Source organism: Ambystoma mexicanum, chromosome 11 (assembly GCF_040938575.1).
Source record: "Ambystoma mexicanum isolate Mex_15411 chromosome 11, UKY_AmexF1_1, whole genome shotgun sequence".
In the NCBI taxonomy this organism is placed as follows: Eukaryota; Metazoa; Chordata; class Amphibia; order Caudata; family Ambystomatidae; genus Ambystoma; species Ambystoma mexicanum.
In genome coordinates, this window is record NC_090934.1 from 1101832593 (window position 1) to 1101851112 (window position 18520).

The window sequence follows — 18520 nt, forward strand, 5'->3', positions numbered from 1 at the left end:
TGAGAGCACATTAGTTTGATGTCAAAATAGAGATTTCTGTACCAAGGACAACCAACCACCACTCTATTACAAGTGAATAGTCATACAGCAAAGCTGGTAGGACCTTTTCGAGAAGTAAGTCAATCTTTAGCGCGGAGACATTTTTTAAAGTACTAACAGACCACCTCATTTAAGCAGTTCGCATGAGGCAGTATGGATTTCATATCTAAAAAGCGAGATAACTGGTAATCCTGCATATTTACAGTCAACAGGTAAACATCATGCCCTAGAACTGCATCACAGAAGCACACACACACGCTCTGCAAGAAAGCTCGGAAAAAGGACATTGCAAAATGATTAAGATGCATCACAAAAATCGTGTTCAGAGGTCTACCTACAGAATATGCAGAGACAATGAAAACTGAACATCAACTTCAGTATTGCATTATGGGATCACCTTTCAAAGCAGTCAAAGCCCTCACTTAAAGAGGCAGCACCTATTTGGTACAAGGTAATGTGTTATATGTAGGAATATTGTCTCAGCAATGAAGTAGTGCAAGATGTGCATTTAAAATAAACCAGGATTCAAATGTATTGCAGGGTCTCCACTACCTGCATGGAAAGGTTTCTAACAGCATGTCAATTTGGGGATAATCTCACACTGGACAATAAACAAATAACACACAATGCAGGTCACGTTTCCTTTGTTGTATTTACGTGTGGGAAACAAAATGTTTTCCTTTCTTGTACACAGCAGTTTAATTGTAGAAATAGTGTGAAGCTGTATACTCCATAGAAGGAATACCTGAAAAGGGTCTGCAGCGCAAAGTGCAGAGTGAAATATAAATCTTATATATAGCATTAAATATTCACAAAAAGGTGAACCAATCAAAAGAGTGGATTAACCATAGGAGAACCACAATGATTTAGGCGTACAAAGCTACAAACTAATTTAACTTTGAATGTAAGGTATGGAATCCTAGTGTTTGATCATAAGGTGCAACTGGATCTAAATCATAACCTCCTAAGTACTGGGTCTCAGTTTCTTTTTCCGCAAGAAATATGGGTATATCTATGTAAATTAGCTTATCTCTATTGCAGATCCCTGAAACATAGCATTGCAAACAATCTAACTGGAGGAAGTAGAAAGCCTCTGGCTAGCAATCATTCATACAATATCACTGCTTGACTATATCTGCAATTCTCCAGTATTAACCCTTTGCAAAACACCTCGTTTTTTTCAATACATTGTCAACAGCTGTTTTCCTATCCACTTTCTAACAAACTTCAATCAGTTTTCTGGTAAATGCATGCTCACTGGTAATTGGCATTTAAGGAACTCATTGTTATATCATTTGTGTTATGTTAACACTTTCAATCCTGTGAGGACATTAACTTAAGTACTATAAATGTTGGCTCATATACACTTCCTATTTCCCTCGTCACCCGATGCAGGGCATTCATAGGTTAATAATTTCATCGTGTTTGGGCATAACAAATGCCTTCTGGGTCTTTTCTTGACAACCTAAATGATTACAATAAATCAAATAATGGGATTTTGTTTACAAGTTAAACAATCTTCTAAACTTACCTTGCTTAATTCTGCCACCAAATTGGTCCTCCAAGAGTCCATGAACCACCAGTTTATATATTATGGCTTGTGCCCGCTCCAGGTCTGCCAATCCCAAAGCTCTCTTTATCGGTGATCGCATAACAGACCTTTTCACCATGTGACGCATAAGGAACTGCAAAGCAGCTCGCATTTCAACATCTTCATGGACAACTGGAGAACTAGCACAGTCAGAATTGTGGCCATTTTCTGCAAGAACCTTTGGTATAAGTAATAATTCTGCATATTTACTGCAACTTAGCAATGCACTAAGTGACTTCATAGCTCCAAGGTAGACGTAGGATAATTGCACTGCTCGGTTTTCAGATTGCACAATATCATGGCTTCGTAATGTATGTTCATGATTTTTTCTTTTTCCTTCCATAGAGAGTTGTGGAACCTCTACTCCCAAGGGTGTGGCATCTATGGCAAATGATGCTATTTCACTTTCAGACTTGGAAGTTGTTGTGCAATGGCCTCTGATCTCGTCAAAACTTGATCCAGGACGCAGTTCAGATGCAAACTCTGCTTCAGTTTTCTGCTCTGCATCACATTTATCTTCAGATTCATGTCTGTGTTTCTTATCATGTCGCTTGGCATTCTGCTTTCCCAAATCCTCATGGATGCCAGTAAGAAAGGTAAGATCCAGTAGCACGGCAGCAGTTAGCCCACGGAATCTGGAGACGTCAAAGGGCATCGGCTCACAGGGCTCCAGGTTATACAACGGTGTGTCACTAGGCGACCAAAAAGTTGGGAAGCTTTAATAAAGATCAGAATGACACAGGAAGAAGCAAGTGAGGGATAGACAAGAGGAAAGTAATGAAATACATATTAAGACGCAAATTGAAAGTGTAGAGAAACAAGAAAACACAACATGACACAAACACACAATGGAAAGAGGAAAACATTAAAATCAATGAAGAAAAGTCGATGCTCAGTGAAATATGGATACAATATTACAGTGACAGTACATTACTTCAATTTAGTTTCTAATGGGCAATTTAGTTTCTAATGGGCATATTAAGGGTGATACAGGCAGAGCTGCTGCTAACTCAGAGAAGGACTCATCAGCACATAGCAAAAGCTACTCACCATAGTAACTACTGTACTCCTAAATCCATAGACCCCTTTCCTTAATACTTTAAGGGTGTCTGACCCATTGGGACAGAACTGGAACATTTGCAGAGCAAAGAAAACATGTACTCCAAATTCAAATTTGGGGTGTAGCCCATGCACATGCAGTGTGTGCCCCTACACACCGACTGTGCCTGGCAGTCCCTCTTATTCAGCATTATACCTGTTGATGTACAGTGGCAGATTTTTAAGGGGGCTTGTGGTAGAGGTGTATAGAGGAAAGGGGACTAAGAGTACAGTAGTTACTACAGTGGGTAACATTTCCTTACTCCTACATCCAGTCTCCTTTACTCCAAACCTTAAGGGAGTTATCAGAGCATTTTCTTCCAGGGTTGGAGGTTTTAGCTCTGAGCAAAAAGGGTTTGGAGCACTGACCAAACCTTGCATCTACCCTGCTGCTGGTGTCCATGCAATAGTGCTTGCACAACACAGAAGTTGAAGGCCAAGTACATATCCTGGCAGTCACCTCCCATGGAATGTTACTCTGAAACGCTACCGCTGAGGCGTTTTCTTCATACACAGCATGAGCGTGAATGCCCTTTGTAGACGTTATGTTCTGCCTGGAATATGCCTCCTTTATACAAGAAAATATCCAGTAAGCAATGGTAGCTTTCGACGCAGAAAAACACAGTTGGGACCCTCATCTCCTCAACAAATTTGAAATGCATTTCCTTGTGATAAGGGCCTAAGCCCCCTTTCGATGCAAACCGCTCACATTTGACATTGCTCTTGGATGTAAACATATCCATACAAGGAAACCCAACTCCGGAACATACTGTGTGTTAGTGACGTGTCAAATTCACATTTGTGGCTGGAGCTTAAGAGTCTGCTCAGAACTTCCACCTCAATCAAAAATATGTAATTTTCAAGAGCCAATTCCCAAATCTGAATGGTCAGACAACAAAGGTCATGTTCTATGGTCGAATGAGAGCGGTTGTGTGTTTTATAGAAGGTAGAAACACTAGAAGTGCCAGCTTGAAAGCCCTGAGCTCCGATATATATTGATGTGTTCTGCTGCTCATGATGCGACCAAAGGCAGTGAACAGGAAGTTGTCCCAATGTCGCCTCCCACCCTGTGGCTGAGAGGTCAGTACTAACAATGCCTTGTGACTGCATTTTGTAAATGGGCAGTATGCCAGCAGGTTTGCTTCTTGAGACCACCAGCAAAGATCTGTGTGTAGATTGTACGGTAATGAGCTCTGACAGCGGATAGAAGGCATGATTGCAGTGCTCTGACAGGTGTTACTGAATTCTCCTCATCAAAGGTCAAGAAGGCACTGGGCTTACCACTCAGAGAACCTATCTCAAGGGAGGAAGCAGGGCACCGCTGCTTGACTGTCGTTGATCTGGTCCTGAGTGGGAAAACCCCTCCCCAGTTCTGAATTCCCTGCAGGCTGAGGAAGACAATGTTTTATGTTGGTTGAAAGTGGGATGTTGTGTGATTTACAGATAGACTTGAACTGTACAATTAATCCAAAAGCATAGCAATGTCTGCCTTCATCTTGTTCTCTGAGGCTGTTCTGATCCAATCATCCAGATATGGATAAATGTGTTTACCTGTCCGATACAGATGTACCGCAACTGCTGCCATTAGCTTGGCGAAGAATCTGGGGGCCACGTTCAGCCCGAAGGGTAGAATCCTGCATTGGAAGTGCACATCGCCCAATGAGAAGCACCGAAAACACCTTTGCGAGGGACACATCAGAACGTGCTGGTAAGGTTTCTTCATTTGCACTTTGCATAGCCAGTCTCCTTATCAGAGGAAGTATGGATATGAGCATGAGTAGGAACCTTGAGCTCCTCTGTGGGTAGAAATAGGTTGAGGGGAGACCGGTCCAAAAGCATCCTCAGACCATCTGTTTTTTCTTGGAGATGGTAAAGAACCTGGAATAAAACCCTTGGCCCTGCTGGGACACCGGTTTGTATTCCAGAGTTCTTCTTTTGAGATGTTTGTGTCCCTCTTGGAGAAGCACTTCTGAATAAACCTGAATGAAGGGAGGAGAAGAACGTGAATACCCCTTTTATACCAATGACAACAACCACTGATCTTTCGTGATGTTGCTTTATCCTGCCATAAACTCCAACCCTGCCCCCCGACTGCAGATGGTTGAACTGGACAAGCATAATTTTTGGTTCTCCTCCCTTTGGGGGGTCATGCTGCAGGATAGCCGAAAAAAAAACCTTGGTCGAAGCATGCCGTTTCTTTCTCTGCATGCTAGGAGATCAGCTTGGTTGTCTTTGTGTCCTTTGAAGGAACCCTCCCAAACCAGCTGAGGTCTTTGATCGGCAGTCCTGTTGAGTCGATGAGCCAACCTGGAAGGTCCTTTGATGTTTAGTCAAGATCGCCAAACACTTAGCTGTAATGGCGGAAGTCTTTCACATAGTAAACTACTCATCCATTGAGGGGTGGAAAAGCTCCAGGATCATGTCCAGAACATACTGCGTGAAGTTAGAGGAGCATATCTATGCCTTTCTTCGCCTGGCCACTTCTATGTACAGTGCGAGCCACTGTGTCTATGTGGTGTGCAAAGTATTCCAGAAGGTCCAGGGCTGTGTACATTACATCTGCCAGTCCAGCTAGATAGACAACATGTTTTTCAGATGATAGATCATCCACAATATCGGCAAAGCCTTTCCACAGGGCTTGATTATCTGCTGCAGCTAAACATAAGAGTTAGCCTGTCTTAAATGGAGCCAAGCGTTTGAGTACACCTGCTTTCCAAAGGCATCAAGGAGCACTACCCCAGATGCAATAGAAGAGGAGGTGGTCAAGGGAGAATCGGAGGATGAGTAGCCTTTGTGGAACAAAAAAAGGCGATGGAACGCCCGAGGACGATGGTGGTGGATGGACCATCAGGTTGACTGCATCAGACCTCAACTGCCTGTAATCTAGGTCGAGGAGCTTACTTACTGAATTAGCAGAGTTACATTTGGCACACACCTTGGTCACTTTGGCCCAAGCTGTCAACCTTTAAGGTTTTAAACATCAGAAAAGACCCCTGGTTCACTTGGAGGGTTAGCTTGCATTGAAAGATTTAGAAACTCCACCACACCTTTTATTCTTTTGTGAAACGAATTGGCAAAGTACGAAAGCTTTTTCCTCTTTGTCCTGACCCGCCACTGGCAAAGGGTTGAAGTCATCCGTGAGTGGGACGATTTCCACAAATTAGAAGTCGAGGCCTCGGTGCCAGTGGAGAATCCAGAGGCTGAGCCTGCAGGAACTGGTGTTGGTGGCATGGAAGAGGTACTGGGCTTCGCAGGAGTCAACATATTAAGAGCTGGAGGCTGCAGAGGGAACATGACCTTAATCAACCTCTCAAAGTACAATGACCTAGCTTGCAGCTTCATGCGTTTTTGGAACCAATTTAAGAAACTATGTTCACAAGCTGGCTGTGACTGTGATGATGCCACAGCCCAGGACGCCGAAGGAGATGGAGTTCACTAAGCCGTTTGCTTGGACACCAGTATGCATGCTGTGCGAAACCTGAAGGTGTCTCACCCGCTAGTCCTCAGAGATATCATCCAGGTGGCAGGGATATGGCCATAGCTATTGGCTCCAGTTCAGTGGGGGAGGATCAGCTGGATGAGGAGTCTTCGGGGAGTGGAGGTGGGACACCGAAAGTTGGGACACGGTACCCCCTGGGTTTCCCCATCATAGCCTGTAGGATATTTAGAATCCCCCCCACTTTCCAACACAAACACTTTCCTACACTCTAACAGACAGACTAACACCAGAGCCGTTTACCTGACATGTCCCAACACAAGGGTCAGGCAGAGTCAGGCAATTGACAATCACACACACCTGACAGCCCTTTACCGTCCCCACAGGGAGAAAAGTCAAAGCCCAAGAGCACACTTCGAGCAAGGACGAACACATGAGGAAACAGCTAAACAAACCATTAGTTCAAACGGAGGAGAAATGCGGCAAGACCTGGAAGGACGACGAATGGGGAACTGCCCTTGCCCTTTTAACCTCAGACCAGCTAAGCCTCCGAAAAGGGAATTAAAAGACTGGGAAATACAGCGGACATGTGGAGTGACAAATGTCAATGATGCACAGAGGCTTCCCATATTGATAACACAGGTGGGGAGGCACGCTGGCTACCGTGGTACCGTCCTTGACTCCAAAAGCAAGCCAAGCCAGCAGACCTGACACGATCAGCGAGTGTGAGGAAGCTGATAGAGAACTGAATATTATTGAGCCCAAGGTTGCAAATGGCAACATTTGATGAACGTAAGAACTTGAGAACAAAGAACTTGTGTGTGTTTGAACTATGGGGGAAGCCCAGAAAAGGGCCAGCTGCAGAGTGGTAAGGCACCACAGGAGTGCTCATTTGAAGGACTCTCGCTGGCCCCTTTTGCGTTTGAAACTGCACGTACCAGAAGGTCCTAGGAAAAGTTGTGTGTGAGGTGTCAGAGTGGTCCTACAGGGGTCACATCAAATCCCTTGTACACTTGAAAGTCTCTGACCCATTGCCAAGAGAAAGCTAAGGGAAGTGAATCCTGCATCGTGAGAAAGTAAAGTGAACTGTATATGTGGCAAACGTGAACCCGGTTTGAAGGATGCCTGTGAGTTGGGGTGAAGAGTAATACACCCGTGAACACTGTGAAGACAAGAGTCAACGCGGATGAGGGTTGTCCGCAGTGGGAAGTTGCAAGCTTCATTTGGGAGGGCATAGTGAACCCGACGGAGGGAGGCCCAATTTGCAAGAAGGATCCGAGCCTGACCGAGGGAGATCCAAGGGGCGAAGAGCAATCGCCCAAGGTACAAAATTACAGAGGGAACTTTTTGTTTGTTTGTTGTTTTGATCAGTCAGGCCTTCTTAGGCAAGATACTTTGCAGAGAAGAGGAGACTTGACCCCTAAAGGTTCCGCTATCGTTGAACTGGAATTGTGAGCCTCGTGCTGGAGAGGCCCAGAAGCGTGCTGTGCTTGCAAGTGCCACCTTCTCCCGTGCATAAAAGCGTGAGGAAGGGAGACCCAGCCATACCATCCTGACTCATTTTGTGAACACTTCTTTCTTTTTTGGTGAACATTATCCCACACTCTTTTTGTAACTTAGTGGTAAGAATTGGCAATAGGTTTTTTAGTATAGGCCCTTTTTATTTGACAAGATGCCACTAGGACTGCCTTATTATTTGATGGTCGTAGCTTGTTCCCATCTTAGATTTAGGTGAAGATTAGGCTTTATCTCACCCAGTATAAAGTTTAATAAACACCCTTGTACTGTGAGCACTTGTGTCTGTCTTTACTGTTGCCACTACGAGTTCCTTACAATGCCTATGCTACTGGACCCATGAAACAGCATAACGCATTGTTGAGGAAGATGGGTACCTGTGTGGACTAAGAGGACACTGTAATCATTAGGGACCACTCGACTCTCGCAGTGAAAGAAGCCCTGGGAACTGGTGGAGGTAGTGGAATGGAATGCTGGTTTGGCTTGAGGACTCCTACCCAAATGAGTCCCGATGAAACTCTAGCCGATAACGAAACTGTGGTTGTCAAAATGGCACACACCGTTCAGTCCGAGTGCACCTTCTTGTGCTTTGACAACTGTGGTGCAGCAGAGGACTTTATGGGCCAAGAGGACTTTCCCAGTTTCCTCAGTGAAGACTCAAATGAGCCCTTAGATCAAAATTTGGTAGAAGCAATATGGACCTTGCAGTGAACTCCAATAGAAGGCTTGCGCCGCTATAGGCCAGACACCGCGTTTAAGGTCCTTGATGGAGGCTACGTTGAGACGGTGGTCAGCAGTCATGGTGGTCTGGGACCCTGAGGGGTCCTCTGCATTGCCACCAGTATGAGAACCCTTGGGACACTCGACACGAGAGCCGGTAATAGACATAAATCCTCAAGGTTGCCCTGGGTAGAAGATGAAGACCTTGAACCGGCCCACCGTAAGGGGTCTGTGCCGGGGTGAAGTAGAAAATATCAAAATCACCAACTGTATTTCCTCATGACTTGATGAACTGACCGAGGTACTGTGGAAGAAGTGTTCACAAGATTCTTTCCCAGTGCACCAAATATATATTATGAGCCTGGTGAGAGAGAGAATCAGAGGTAACGCATGAGTCACAGCGATGGTCGGGCCCCTAGGCACTTCAAGCATTAGAAGAGTGGTTCCTGCGTTGTAAAGTGTCATGAGCATGGCATGCAACAAGAAAACCTTGATTTAACACAAGACAAGGGGAGAAACCGGGAGTCCCAGCGCAGCAATTACAACAAAAATTAGGAAAATAAATGTTGAGGAGCCCTTCGCTGTGACTAGCCCCATCCTAGTGTAGAAAGGATCTTGTGGGTGTAGCCAATGAGCAGAGTCGGCATGGATGGACTCCGCCCCAAAGGTCAAGTTGGAGAAAAAAAATATTGCTGTACAAATGTACCAGTCCCGTCTCCATGGGACAGACGCCAATAAAGTATAGAGGAAAGTGGGACAGGACCTAGGAGTGTATAGGCTTATGGATTAAAAATTTTAAATATTTTCTGGTCAAACGAGAAGTACTTTTTACTGGTCATATAGTGCTGCAACTTTTTGAAACAGCTTGTTAAAATGATTTTGTGGCATTTATATAACTAAACAAAAGGACTCTGTATTGTGCGCACAATGCAAATTCAATTATCTCCAGGCAGCAATGCTCAGATTCAAACCTGTAATGAGTGTGTGCACAGCCTGCAGAGCCATCCTATTGTCAGTATGTATGCATTATAAGGCCTAAATCATACCAGAAAATATGTAGCAATTGCAGAGGGTGAATAAATCTAACAGATTAGCATCAGCATGTGATTGAAAGATCTGTTCATTAAACTTCACACATGCGTCTTCATGGTGTTGGGATTTGTATAGGTACCCAACATATATGTGAATAAGAAACAGAAACCACTAAGGAAGTAGCAACTGATTCATAAAACTTTTTAACATTATTATACACATCGAGTGCCAATGAATACCTGGTATGGAAGTATGGAACTTAGGTGTACAATGCGAACCATTGAGTTTGATGAACAATATCACCTACAACTAAAGGAATTGGGACAGATGGTAAAACAATCGAAAATACCCTCTCGATATTACAAAGCCTGTGACTTTCCAAGGCCTCAAATTAGAAATAATCCCAATGGGCGCCTATGTAGGGCAGATAAAATATCATAAACAAAACACAATGTAGGAAGGTCAGAGCGCAAAAGGAGAACTATGCAACAGTAAATAAGTATGCACATAGAATGCTGAACCAAATATTTTAGCAGTGTTCAGTGGTTCCAATGGCATGCATCTACTGATTAGTCTTGCATGAATTTCTTCTTTGATTTGTAGGCAAAAAACCTTGTGTTTTGTCATTGATTAAATTCATGAGGATATGTTCTTTTTTTGGGAGCCAGAAGAAATTTGCCAATGATCTTAGTCAAGTGAAAATAATCTATTAGTCCCTAAAGTGTAGATGTGTAAAATGATTAATTTGAGTGTCAAACACAACTTGGAATGCATGTCATTGTCTAGAACAAATATTTGAGAGAGAAAAAAATAATTCTATGCAAACTCAAATATCAACACATGACGTAAAGCCACTGCAATGTAACAAAAGTTACTTACCATTTTTAACCTATTTTCAGATATGGTATTACAAACATTAGGCAGGTTTTGGCGCAGCCTCTGTTTAACTGTCACATTGACTACTAATCTTATTCCGCCAAAGTGAAGTTTTAATCACGTCTATGGCACTGTCCAATCCTCCTTTCATTGGTTGGCTCATTACTCATGTGTCACCAAGGCCAGTACCTTGGCTGTGTCAAAAAAGGGCGTCTTAACCAGGGAGAAATTCAGAACCAGCCATAACTCTGAGGCGGGAGGTGGCAGTTGGGAGGGACCCAAGCCTTACCCCTTCTCATTATGCATGTATGAAAACTAGCAGTACGTCTGCTCCACACCGTAACTCAAAAACACCTTGCTTGCCATGTCTTTTCTGTTCTTTTCAGTGACAAAAAAACAGCCAAGCGAGAACAACCGTTTCCTCCTTCCCTCCACCTCCTTGCCACACCACCCCAACTAGATTCAGCAACTGCTGAACACAGTCATCAGCAGAGCATCCAGGGAGGGACAAATAGGCAGAGACTCATCCAAGTTTAGGGGAAGTTAAATGTCAAATTAATCATGTTTCAAGCACTCAGGACAAAGAGGAGAAAAGTGACCACCTTCCACTAGGAACAAGTTACTTACCTGTAACTCCTGATCTCCAGTATGGGTCTTGCATGGATTCACAAGCTCATGAATATTCCCCACCAGGCTGGGAATCCTAGGTAAAAAGAAAAGCAGTTTTGCTTTAGACTAAAAACTGCTCGTCTCCTCTGTAACTAATAACTGTCCTTTGGGTCATATTGCCCCCAGTCAATGACGCTCGTCCTCCTAAGCTCCACCCCTGGCAGCCATCTTCAGATTTGGTAGAGCATGTAAAGTGGTTGTATGAGCCATAGAAGGGAAGGAGAGAGGGTTGCATATGAATCCATGCAAGACCCATTCTGGAGTACAGGGGTCCTGGGTCAGCCAAGCGGTGATATGCAACCGGTTTGCTTGAGGCGAGTCTGTTCCGGGGGGTAAGTGTATTGCTTCTGTTGAGCCTTGCCACCTCCCATGGTCTGAAGGCAGGATGAGTCTGCAGCACCACCTTTGTAGTGTGGTAGGTCAAGTACGACTGCTTGCAGGAGAGTGCCTGGATCTCCCGGACCGCCAGAACAGCAGCCTTCCATGAGAGAAACTTCAGAGGTGCTTCATGCAGCGGCTCCTATGAGCTTAGTGAAAACTACATTGAGCTCCCAAGCCGGAGCAGGAGCCTTCACTAGCAGAAAAGTCCTGCAGAGGCACATTAGGAACTCCTTAACAAGTCTGGCCAGCCATAGGGGAAGCTTGCTTGGTGTCCGGGTGTACCAGGATATGGCAGCCATATGAACTTTGATGGAGGCCTGAGCCAGCCCCGTCTTGGCTAGCGAAAGCAGGTATGGAAACAGCTGCAGAGCCATCACCTGCAGAGGTGTAATCTTCTGAACCTGAGAGGAAGCAATGGCCAGAATCCTCTTGCACACCAGCAGCAAGGAATAATGCCCAAACTCTACGGCTGCCAGAGCCAGGCTGTGAGGATTAGCGACGCTGGGTTGTGATGCAGTCTTGTTCTGTCTTCTCAGGAGTGAAGGTTGGGAAGTGGTGGCAGCCATATAGACAAGAGCCACTGACAGATGGAGCAGGTACAGGAACCAGATCTGTCGTGGCCACGCCGGCACAATGAGGATCACTCTGCAATGGCAACGTCCGAGTATGTTGATCAGACTTCGCATTAGCAGAATTGGCGGGAAGGCGAACAGAGAGAATTTGTCCCACAGGAACAAGAAGGCATCCCCCATGCTCCTCGGCTGAGGATATCTGCTGGCAAACCAATGGCACGTGTTGTTGGCCGCAACTGCAGAGAGGTCAATTTGGGGATAGCCCCGCTTGCTGAAAAGATGGGATACTTGTGCCTGCTGAAGTGCCCAATCATGGCAGGACTGCAGACCCCTGCTGAGCAAGTTTGCGATGATGTTCTTGGTGCCTACCAGGTGAAAGGGGACAAGAAACATGTCCTGAAGAAATGCCCAGCGTCACATGGATTTGGCTTCAAGGGAGACACAGGGGAGTACGTCCCACCCTGTCTCCGGATGTAGAACATGCTGGTGATGTTGTCCGTGAAGATCCACACCACCTTCCCCTGCAGCTTTGGTTGGAACGATTTGATGGCCCACCCAGAAGACTGCCCAGAGCTCCAGGGCGTTTATGTGCAGGTCCTTCTCCTCTGGGAACCAGAGGCCTATGGTGTGAGATTGTCCGTATGGGCTCCCCAACCTTACAGGGAGACATCCGTTATGACTGTGGCCTGGCACTGGGGGGTAAGAGGGGATCTGAAAGGGAGCTCCTTGAGTGAGATGTGGGCAGCCCCCCCCCCACCATTGTAAAGCTTGCAGGAACGCCTGGGTGAGAGGAATCTTGTCCGTCCAAGTGCCTGGGACCTGCTGGCATCTAGGAATTCCTGGAGAGGCCTCATATGGAGCCTGCAAAAGGGGACGAAATGGATGCAAGAGGACATAATGCCAAACAGTGATTTGACTGAGCGGACTATCACAACGGACTCTGCGGATAGATGTTGAACTTCTGCCGATAGATGTTGAACTTTCCCTAGGATGGCCTTCACCCTCTCCTCTTCGAGCATGCAAACGTGATGAGGCGGTGGACCTGGAGCAAAGCGGTCTGCGATGGCATCACGCAGGAATTTGGTTAATTGATTGAGAATCAGAGTGCCGCCGGAAGACGTATGGTCTCCGACCGTGTGCTGGGTCGCCAGAGCAAACAGGGAACAGTTGCTCTCTGACCCTGCCTAAACCCTACTTTCCCGAGTTCACGCCTCTGGGACACCCATCTAAAAGTGGCTAGGTAAAGAACAAAACGGCAGCACTGCGTCTTGACAAAAAGGATAGTGCTATCTCGTCACCATGTGTCCATCATCACTTATCCTCATACCAATTTCACTTCCATACTTTGTTTTACACTTAAAACTACAAGTGGAACCCAGAAATACTATCTTTGGCAATTACTCTTTAATGGCCAACAGTCTGGATTCACAGGTTAGACTAAAAAAACTCAATACAAGAGAATTAAAGTGCTGTCCCTGGACCACAAAACGCAGGCACTTCCGATGTTTTTGATGAATGGGGATGCAAAAGTATGCATCCATTAGGTCCACAGTTGCCAGAAAATCCTCTTCCTCCAGCTGGTCGAGCAAGTGCTGCAACGTGACCATCCTGAACTTTTGGGACTTTAAGTAGTTGTTCAGGCGACTTAATTATAAGTTACTCACCGTAATGACTAACGTATTCTTAGTCCTTAGTAACCTTTCCTCCATTGTTAAGCTCACCTGGCTCCCACAGAGGCGTCGATCGGAACTGGACAGCTGCGGTCTCCACCAATGTGACGCGTAGGGCCGAGATGACGGACTGGACTGGCCCACCTAGCTTTGTTTGCTTGGCCCGTAGGAATATTCTTCTGTCGTCGGGAAAAGTGGTGAGACGGTTCAGCAGGGCTCCACCGGTGGTGTCGTCGTTGCAGGCCGGCTCAGCTTCTCCCTCCTCGGATTCTTAGGTCCTGTGGCGACTTCTGAAGTTCCAGTCCCAAAAGCCCTGCTTTTATGCAGCAAACCCCCATTCATTCAGCCTAGCTGCCAATCAAACATGCTAAGTGGTGAGCCGGCCGGCTCACCACTTGGGCCAATCACACAAGAGTGCGACTTGATTTGCCAAGGCAACTCAGTCCAGGGTGCCTAAACCCCCTCCGACACCCCCTGTGGTACCCAGACAGAGTGGCACCACTTTTGGAGGCTTCTGTGGAGAAGCCCGCCAAAAAGTGGAACAAAGGGCTCAACTTGGGTTGAGTCACAGAAGAGAACACAAACGCCATTTTAGAATCGAGTTCTGGCAAAAAATACCAACCGGTGAATTAATATTAAATAAATAAACCAGCGGTATGTTCGAGGCTATAGGAATTAAATAATTAAAGTTGGTAGCCTCGAACAATGGTAAAATCACATAGAGATATATTTGCGGTCGAATATAAAAAGTAGTATCCACTGCCACCAGCCAAAACTCGATCAGGGGGGACGGAGACGTGCCCCCTCGAACAACAGATCCCGGGGCAATCGAATTGCCCCGACTAGTACGTCCCCAAAATGATGGCTTGTACTGGTTTCTGTTCATAATTTGGGACTAGTAAAGCCAATGGTGACTTTACATGCCCTGGGAGACAGTAGTCAGTCCCAGGGTATGGAGTCTATGTTTGGGGGTCGCTACGACACCCCCTGGGTTACGGCACAGAGGGTGCTGTGTAACCCACATCAAAAAACACATGAGACATTATGGAGTAAAAGACCCCATTGCCCATAAAACACATGGAAAGAAAACGGAACACCTCAAATCATGTCTAAGAGTGGGAGTAAAAGAGTCTCACTCTTAGCAGGAGAAAAAAATAAACCCCAAAAATCCAGCAAAGCTGCTGGGGGACTCACTAGGTTTGGGAAATTAGCCTTTACAGAGAATTCTCCCTAACAGTAAGGATTTGTATTTCCAACACAGTTCGATAAAATAAAGTCAATATGTAACCTGTTGCTTTCTCCCTTATTCAGGCGCTGAGAGAAAGTATGAAGTCTTGGGGAATAATACCTCCGGCGGTAAAATCAGGTAAGTCTATTGTGGTGAGGAGGGTTCCCCTCGTTTGTCCCTTTGTTTCACCTTGCTGTCCTTTTGTTTCCCCTTAGGGGCCGGGGTTCGGCGAAGATGCAGTGGAAGCTGTGCCGACCCGTGAAGAGGAATAGTACCCCCGGTGGTAAAATCAGGTAAGTCTATGGGGGGTAACTAATATTCCTCTGTGTATTCCCTTAGCTCACCTTGCTGTTCTTGTCTTCTCCTTAGGTGCCGGAATGCGGCGGGAACATGCAGGAGGATGCAATGGAATGTGAAGATGCTGCAGAGGCCGGTGAGTTCAGCGCGGCGCTGCAGCAGGCGAGGCGCGTAAAATAACTTCTTTCTTCCAGCTCGAAGGCGCGGTGGATCAGGAATTCAGGTAAGGATTAAAGGTATTGCTCTTGTTCTAACCTTTTCTCCTTCTTTCTCCCTTTTTCTAGGAGCTCCAAACTCGAGGCGGGCATGGCAGAAGGCTGGATGCAGACTTGCAGGCACGGTGAGCGTTACGCTGCTGGATGCAGAATAACACGAAGCGTGTGCTGCTCTTCGGAAGTGGGCTAAATAGCCTCCAAAGTAGTCCCAGGTAAGTATTCCTCCCCAGTCCCGCCCGAGTAAAAAATAGTCCCCAAGTAAAGTAGTCCCTTCCAAGCCTCTTTTGGCTTGGAGCTCTTGCAGCATGGTCTGCATCAGGTAAGTTTTACTCTATGAGCCTGGCGCCTATGGCACCAGGACTGACTCTCCATATGAGCCTGGCGCTATAGGCGCCAGGACTGGACACAAATAGCGCCTAGCAGGGGTTCTTGGGCTTGCTTAGGATAACTTGATGCCTGCTTCCGGGGTTGCTGGACGTGGTCTGGGTCCCCGGGGGTAGGCATCATGACATCCATACTGCATGGGCATCCCTTCAAAGGGACGGGAGACGGAACCTTTTTCACCAGAAAAAAACTTTTCCCCTTTAAATTAAGATGCGCGCGGGGGTGCGGCCCTGGGAGCATGTGCTGCCCTGACCCCCGCTATCCGGTGCCACACCTCAGTCCCCATACAAGCGTAGATAATGGATTAACCTTGCCTAATGAGACCAGTTTTATTAAAGGGGAGGATGGTGGGACATATGGAGGAACGGGGACTAAGAGTATGTTAGTCACTACAGTGAGTAACTTTATCACTCTTACGTCCTGTCCCCTTTCCTCCATACTGCATGGGCAATTACAACTGAGTGTAGCTCCAGAGTGGAGAGGAGACCCTGCTTAAGCAAACAGGTTTCTAAGAACCACCTGTCCGAAAGCCTTGTCTGATCTAGAACCGGCATCCAAACAGTAGTGCATGCAGAAAACCGCAGGGGTGGCCCATGTGGCCGGCCCTGCTTATGACTTGCCAGGGGACATGCAGCTGGAAAGCCATGGCCGTTGCCTTGGCTCGCACCGCATGGGCGTGCATGTTGGCCGGCAATGGCTTGTGCTGTCCCTCGTAGGCCTCTTTAATGGCCGAGACCATCCAAAATGGCTATGGAAGCCCGATACCCTGGTCTTGACCCTCTGAAGGTGACAAACAGAGCGTCCGACTTGCACAAGCCCTTGGTCCAGTCCAGGTAGAATTTCAGCGCACACCTGACATCAAGAGAGTGCAGAACTCTATGCGCCTCACCTTTGGGCTCAGCAAAAAACGTGGCCAGCACAATTTCTTCATTCAGATGGAACGCGGAAGGCACCTTAGGTAGGAATGCTGGGTGCGTCCGTAGAACTACCTTGTCCTTGTGAAATGTAGTTTATGACACCGAGGCGACCAGCGCCTGGATTTCACTGATTCTGCGAGCAGAGATGAGGCCGACTAACAAGGTCGTCTTAATGGTGACCAGCATAATGAGTGAGGATGCCATTGGTTCGAATAGTTTGTGCGGAACAGCACCCAAGCTTATGTTAAGGTCCCACATGGGATGCGGCCTCTTGATGGGCAGGTAGAGCCTGGCGAGACCCGTAAAATGTTTGACCATCGGGCTGGAAGCGGAAAAGCTCTCCTCAGAGTTTCTGTAAGCCCCAATGGCTACCAGGTAGGCAAGTGTCCACCTGTACACCTGAATGGGCGAGATGTGCCGAAAAGGAGAGCACGTCGTCCAGGGAACATGCCAGAGGGTCGATGCCCTTACAGTCTGCCCAGTGGCAGAAACTGGTCCACTTGCTCTTATACTTAGCCCTGGTAGATTTGCTCCTGGCGCCCTGTATGATCTCGAGATTAGCCTGAGAGAGACTGAGATGTCCTAACGTGACCTGTTCAGGAAACACGCTGTGAAGGCTAGTTTCTCTGGCGTGGGTGGATGACTCTGCCCCCCTGTTGTGCCAGCAGATGGGCTGGGCCCGTCGAAGGCGAATGGTGGGCCTCTCCGAGAGGCTGAGCAGCTCCGAGAACCATGGCCTGGCTGGCCACCAAGGAGCTATTAGAATGATGCTGAGGTGGCGACACTGTTGTATATCACCCTGTAAATCAGCGGTGTGAGCGGAAAGGCGTATGCTGTCATTCCGTACCAACCGATCTGGAAATCACCACCCAGGGAGCCAGGGCCCTGACACCGCCAGGAGTCGAACAGTTAGCACTTCCTGTTGCCCCAGGAGGCAAAGAGGTCTACCTGAGGTTGACCCCATTTGTAAAAGCTCTCCTGCAGCACTAGGTCGTTCAACTGCCACTCGTAGTTGTCCACTCCCAGTCTGCTGAGCCTGTCTGCCTCCAGGTTGGATTCCCCCGGCAGGTGGACCAATGATGTAGATGTTGTTCTCCAGTGCCCACTCCAACATGCTGACTGCCTGCACAGTGGGGGGGGGGGGGGAATCCAGTACCTCCCTGCTTGTTGACATAGAAAATGCGAGTAGAGTTGTCTGTCTAAATGAGGACGACCTTGCCCTCAATAACCGGAAGGAAGGCCCTGAGCGCCAGCCAGATGGCCTTCAATTCCAGCCAATTGATGTGGTACTCCTGCCGGGTCCAGGTGCCATGGACGCAGTGTTTGTCCAGAGTGGCCCACCCCAACCCTCGAGAGAGAGGAGTCCATTGGTGATTGTGACCAGTGGGGTAGGTTGCTGGAAAGGCTTGCCCGTCCGGAGGTTGCAGTCCCTGAACCACCATGTGAGGTCTGGGTGAAGCGACGAATGAACGTTGATCATCTCTGATTGATGGCCCCGTTCCTGGTTCCGATATGCTGCAAAATGCAGCTGTATCCTCCTTATCCTGAGTCTCCTATGGGGGACAGCCAAGAGGACCGCTGCCATGAGACCCAGTAGGTGTTGGTAGCACCAGGCCAAGGTCACTTTTCTGCTGAGAAGTGTGTCGTGGCCCTGTTGATGGCCGTGATTTTGTCCTCAGAGGAAAAACTCTCTCGGAGCACGTGTCCCAAATGATGCCCAAGAAGGTCAGTGTCTGCGTGGGCTGCAGCTGCGACTTCTTGAGGTTGAGTGAGAAGCACAGTTCGTGGAGTGTGTTCATAAGAGCGTGGGATGTATGGTGCACTGCTTACGGAGATGTCGCCCTGACGAGCCAGTCGTCTAGGTATGGGTCGATGTGGTG

At 47.2% G+C, this 18520-nt stretch overlaps 1 protein-coding gene across 10 annotated transcripts in view; it reads right to left on the reverse strand.

Annotated features, from left to right (window-relative positions):
* Positions 1-18520, reverse strand: part of HERC1 (HECT and RLD domain containing E3 ubiquitin protein ligase family member 1) — a 3379312-nt gene that overhangs the window by 1771337 nt on the left and 1589455 nt on the right. For 9 of the 10 annotated variants that reach the window (XM_069624399.1, XM_069624403.1, XM_069624396.1 and 6 more), the window contains exon 38: positions 1571-2346. In XM_069624399.1, coding sequence (XP_069480500.1) covers positions 1571-2346 — 776 coding nt within the window. The remainder of the gene's footprint in view (positions 1-1570; positions 2347-18520) is intronic. The other variant, XM_069624401.1, reaches the window with a different exon arrangement.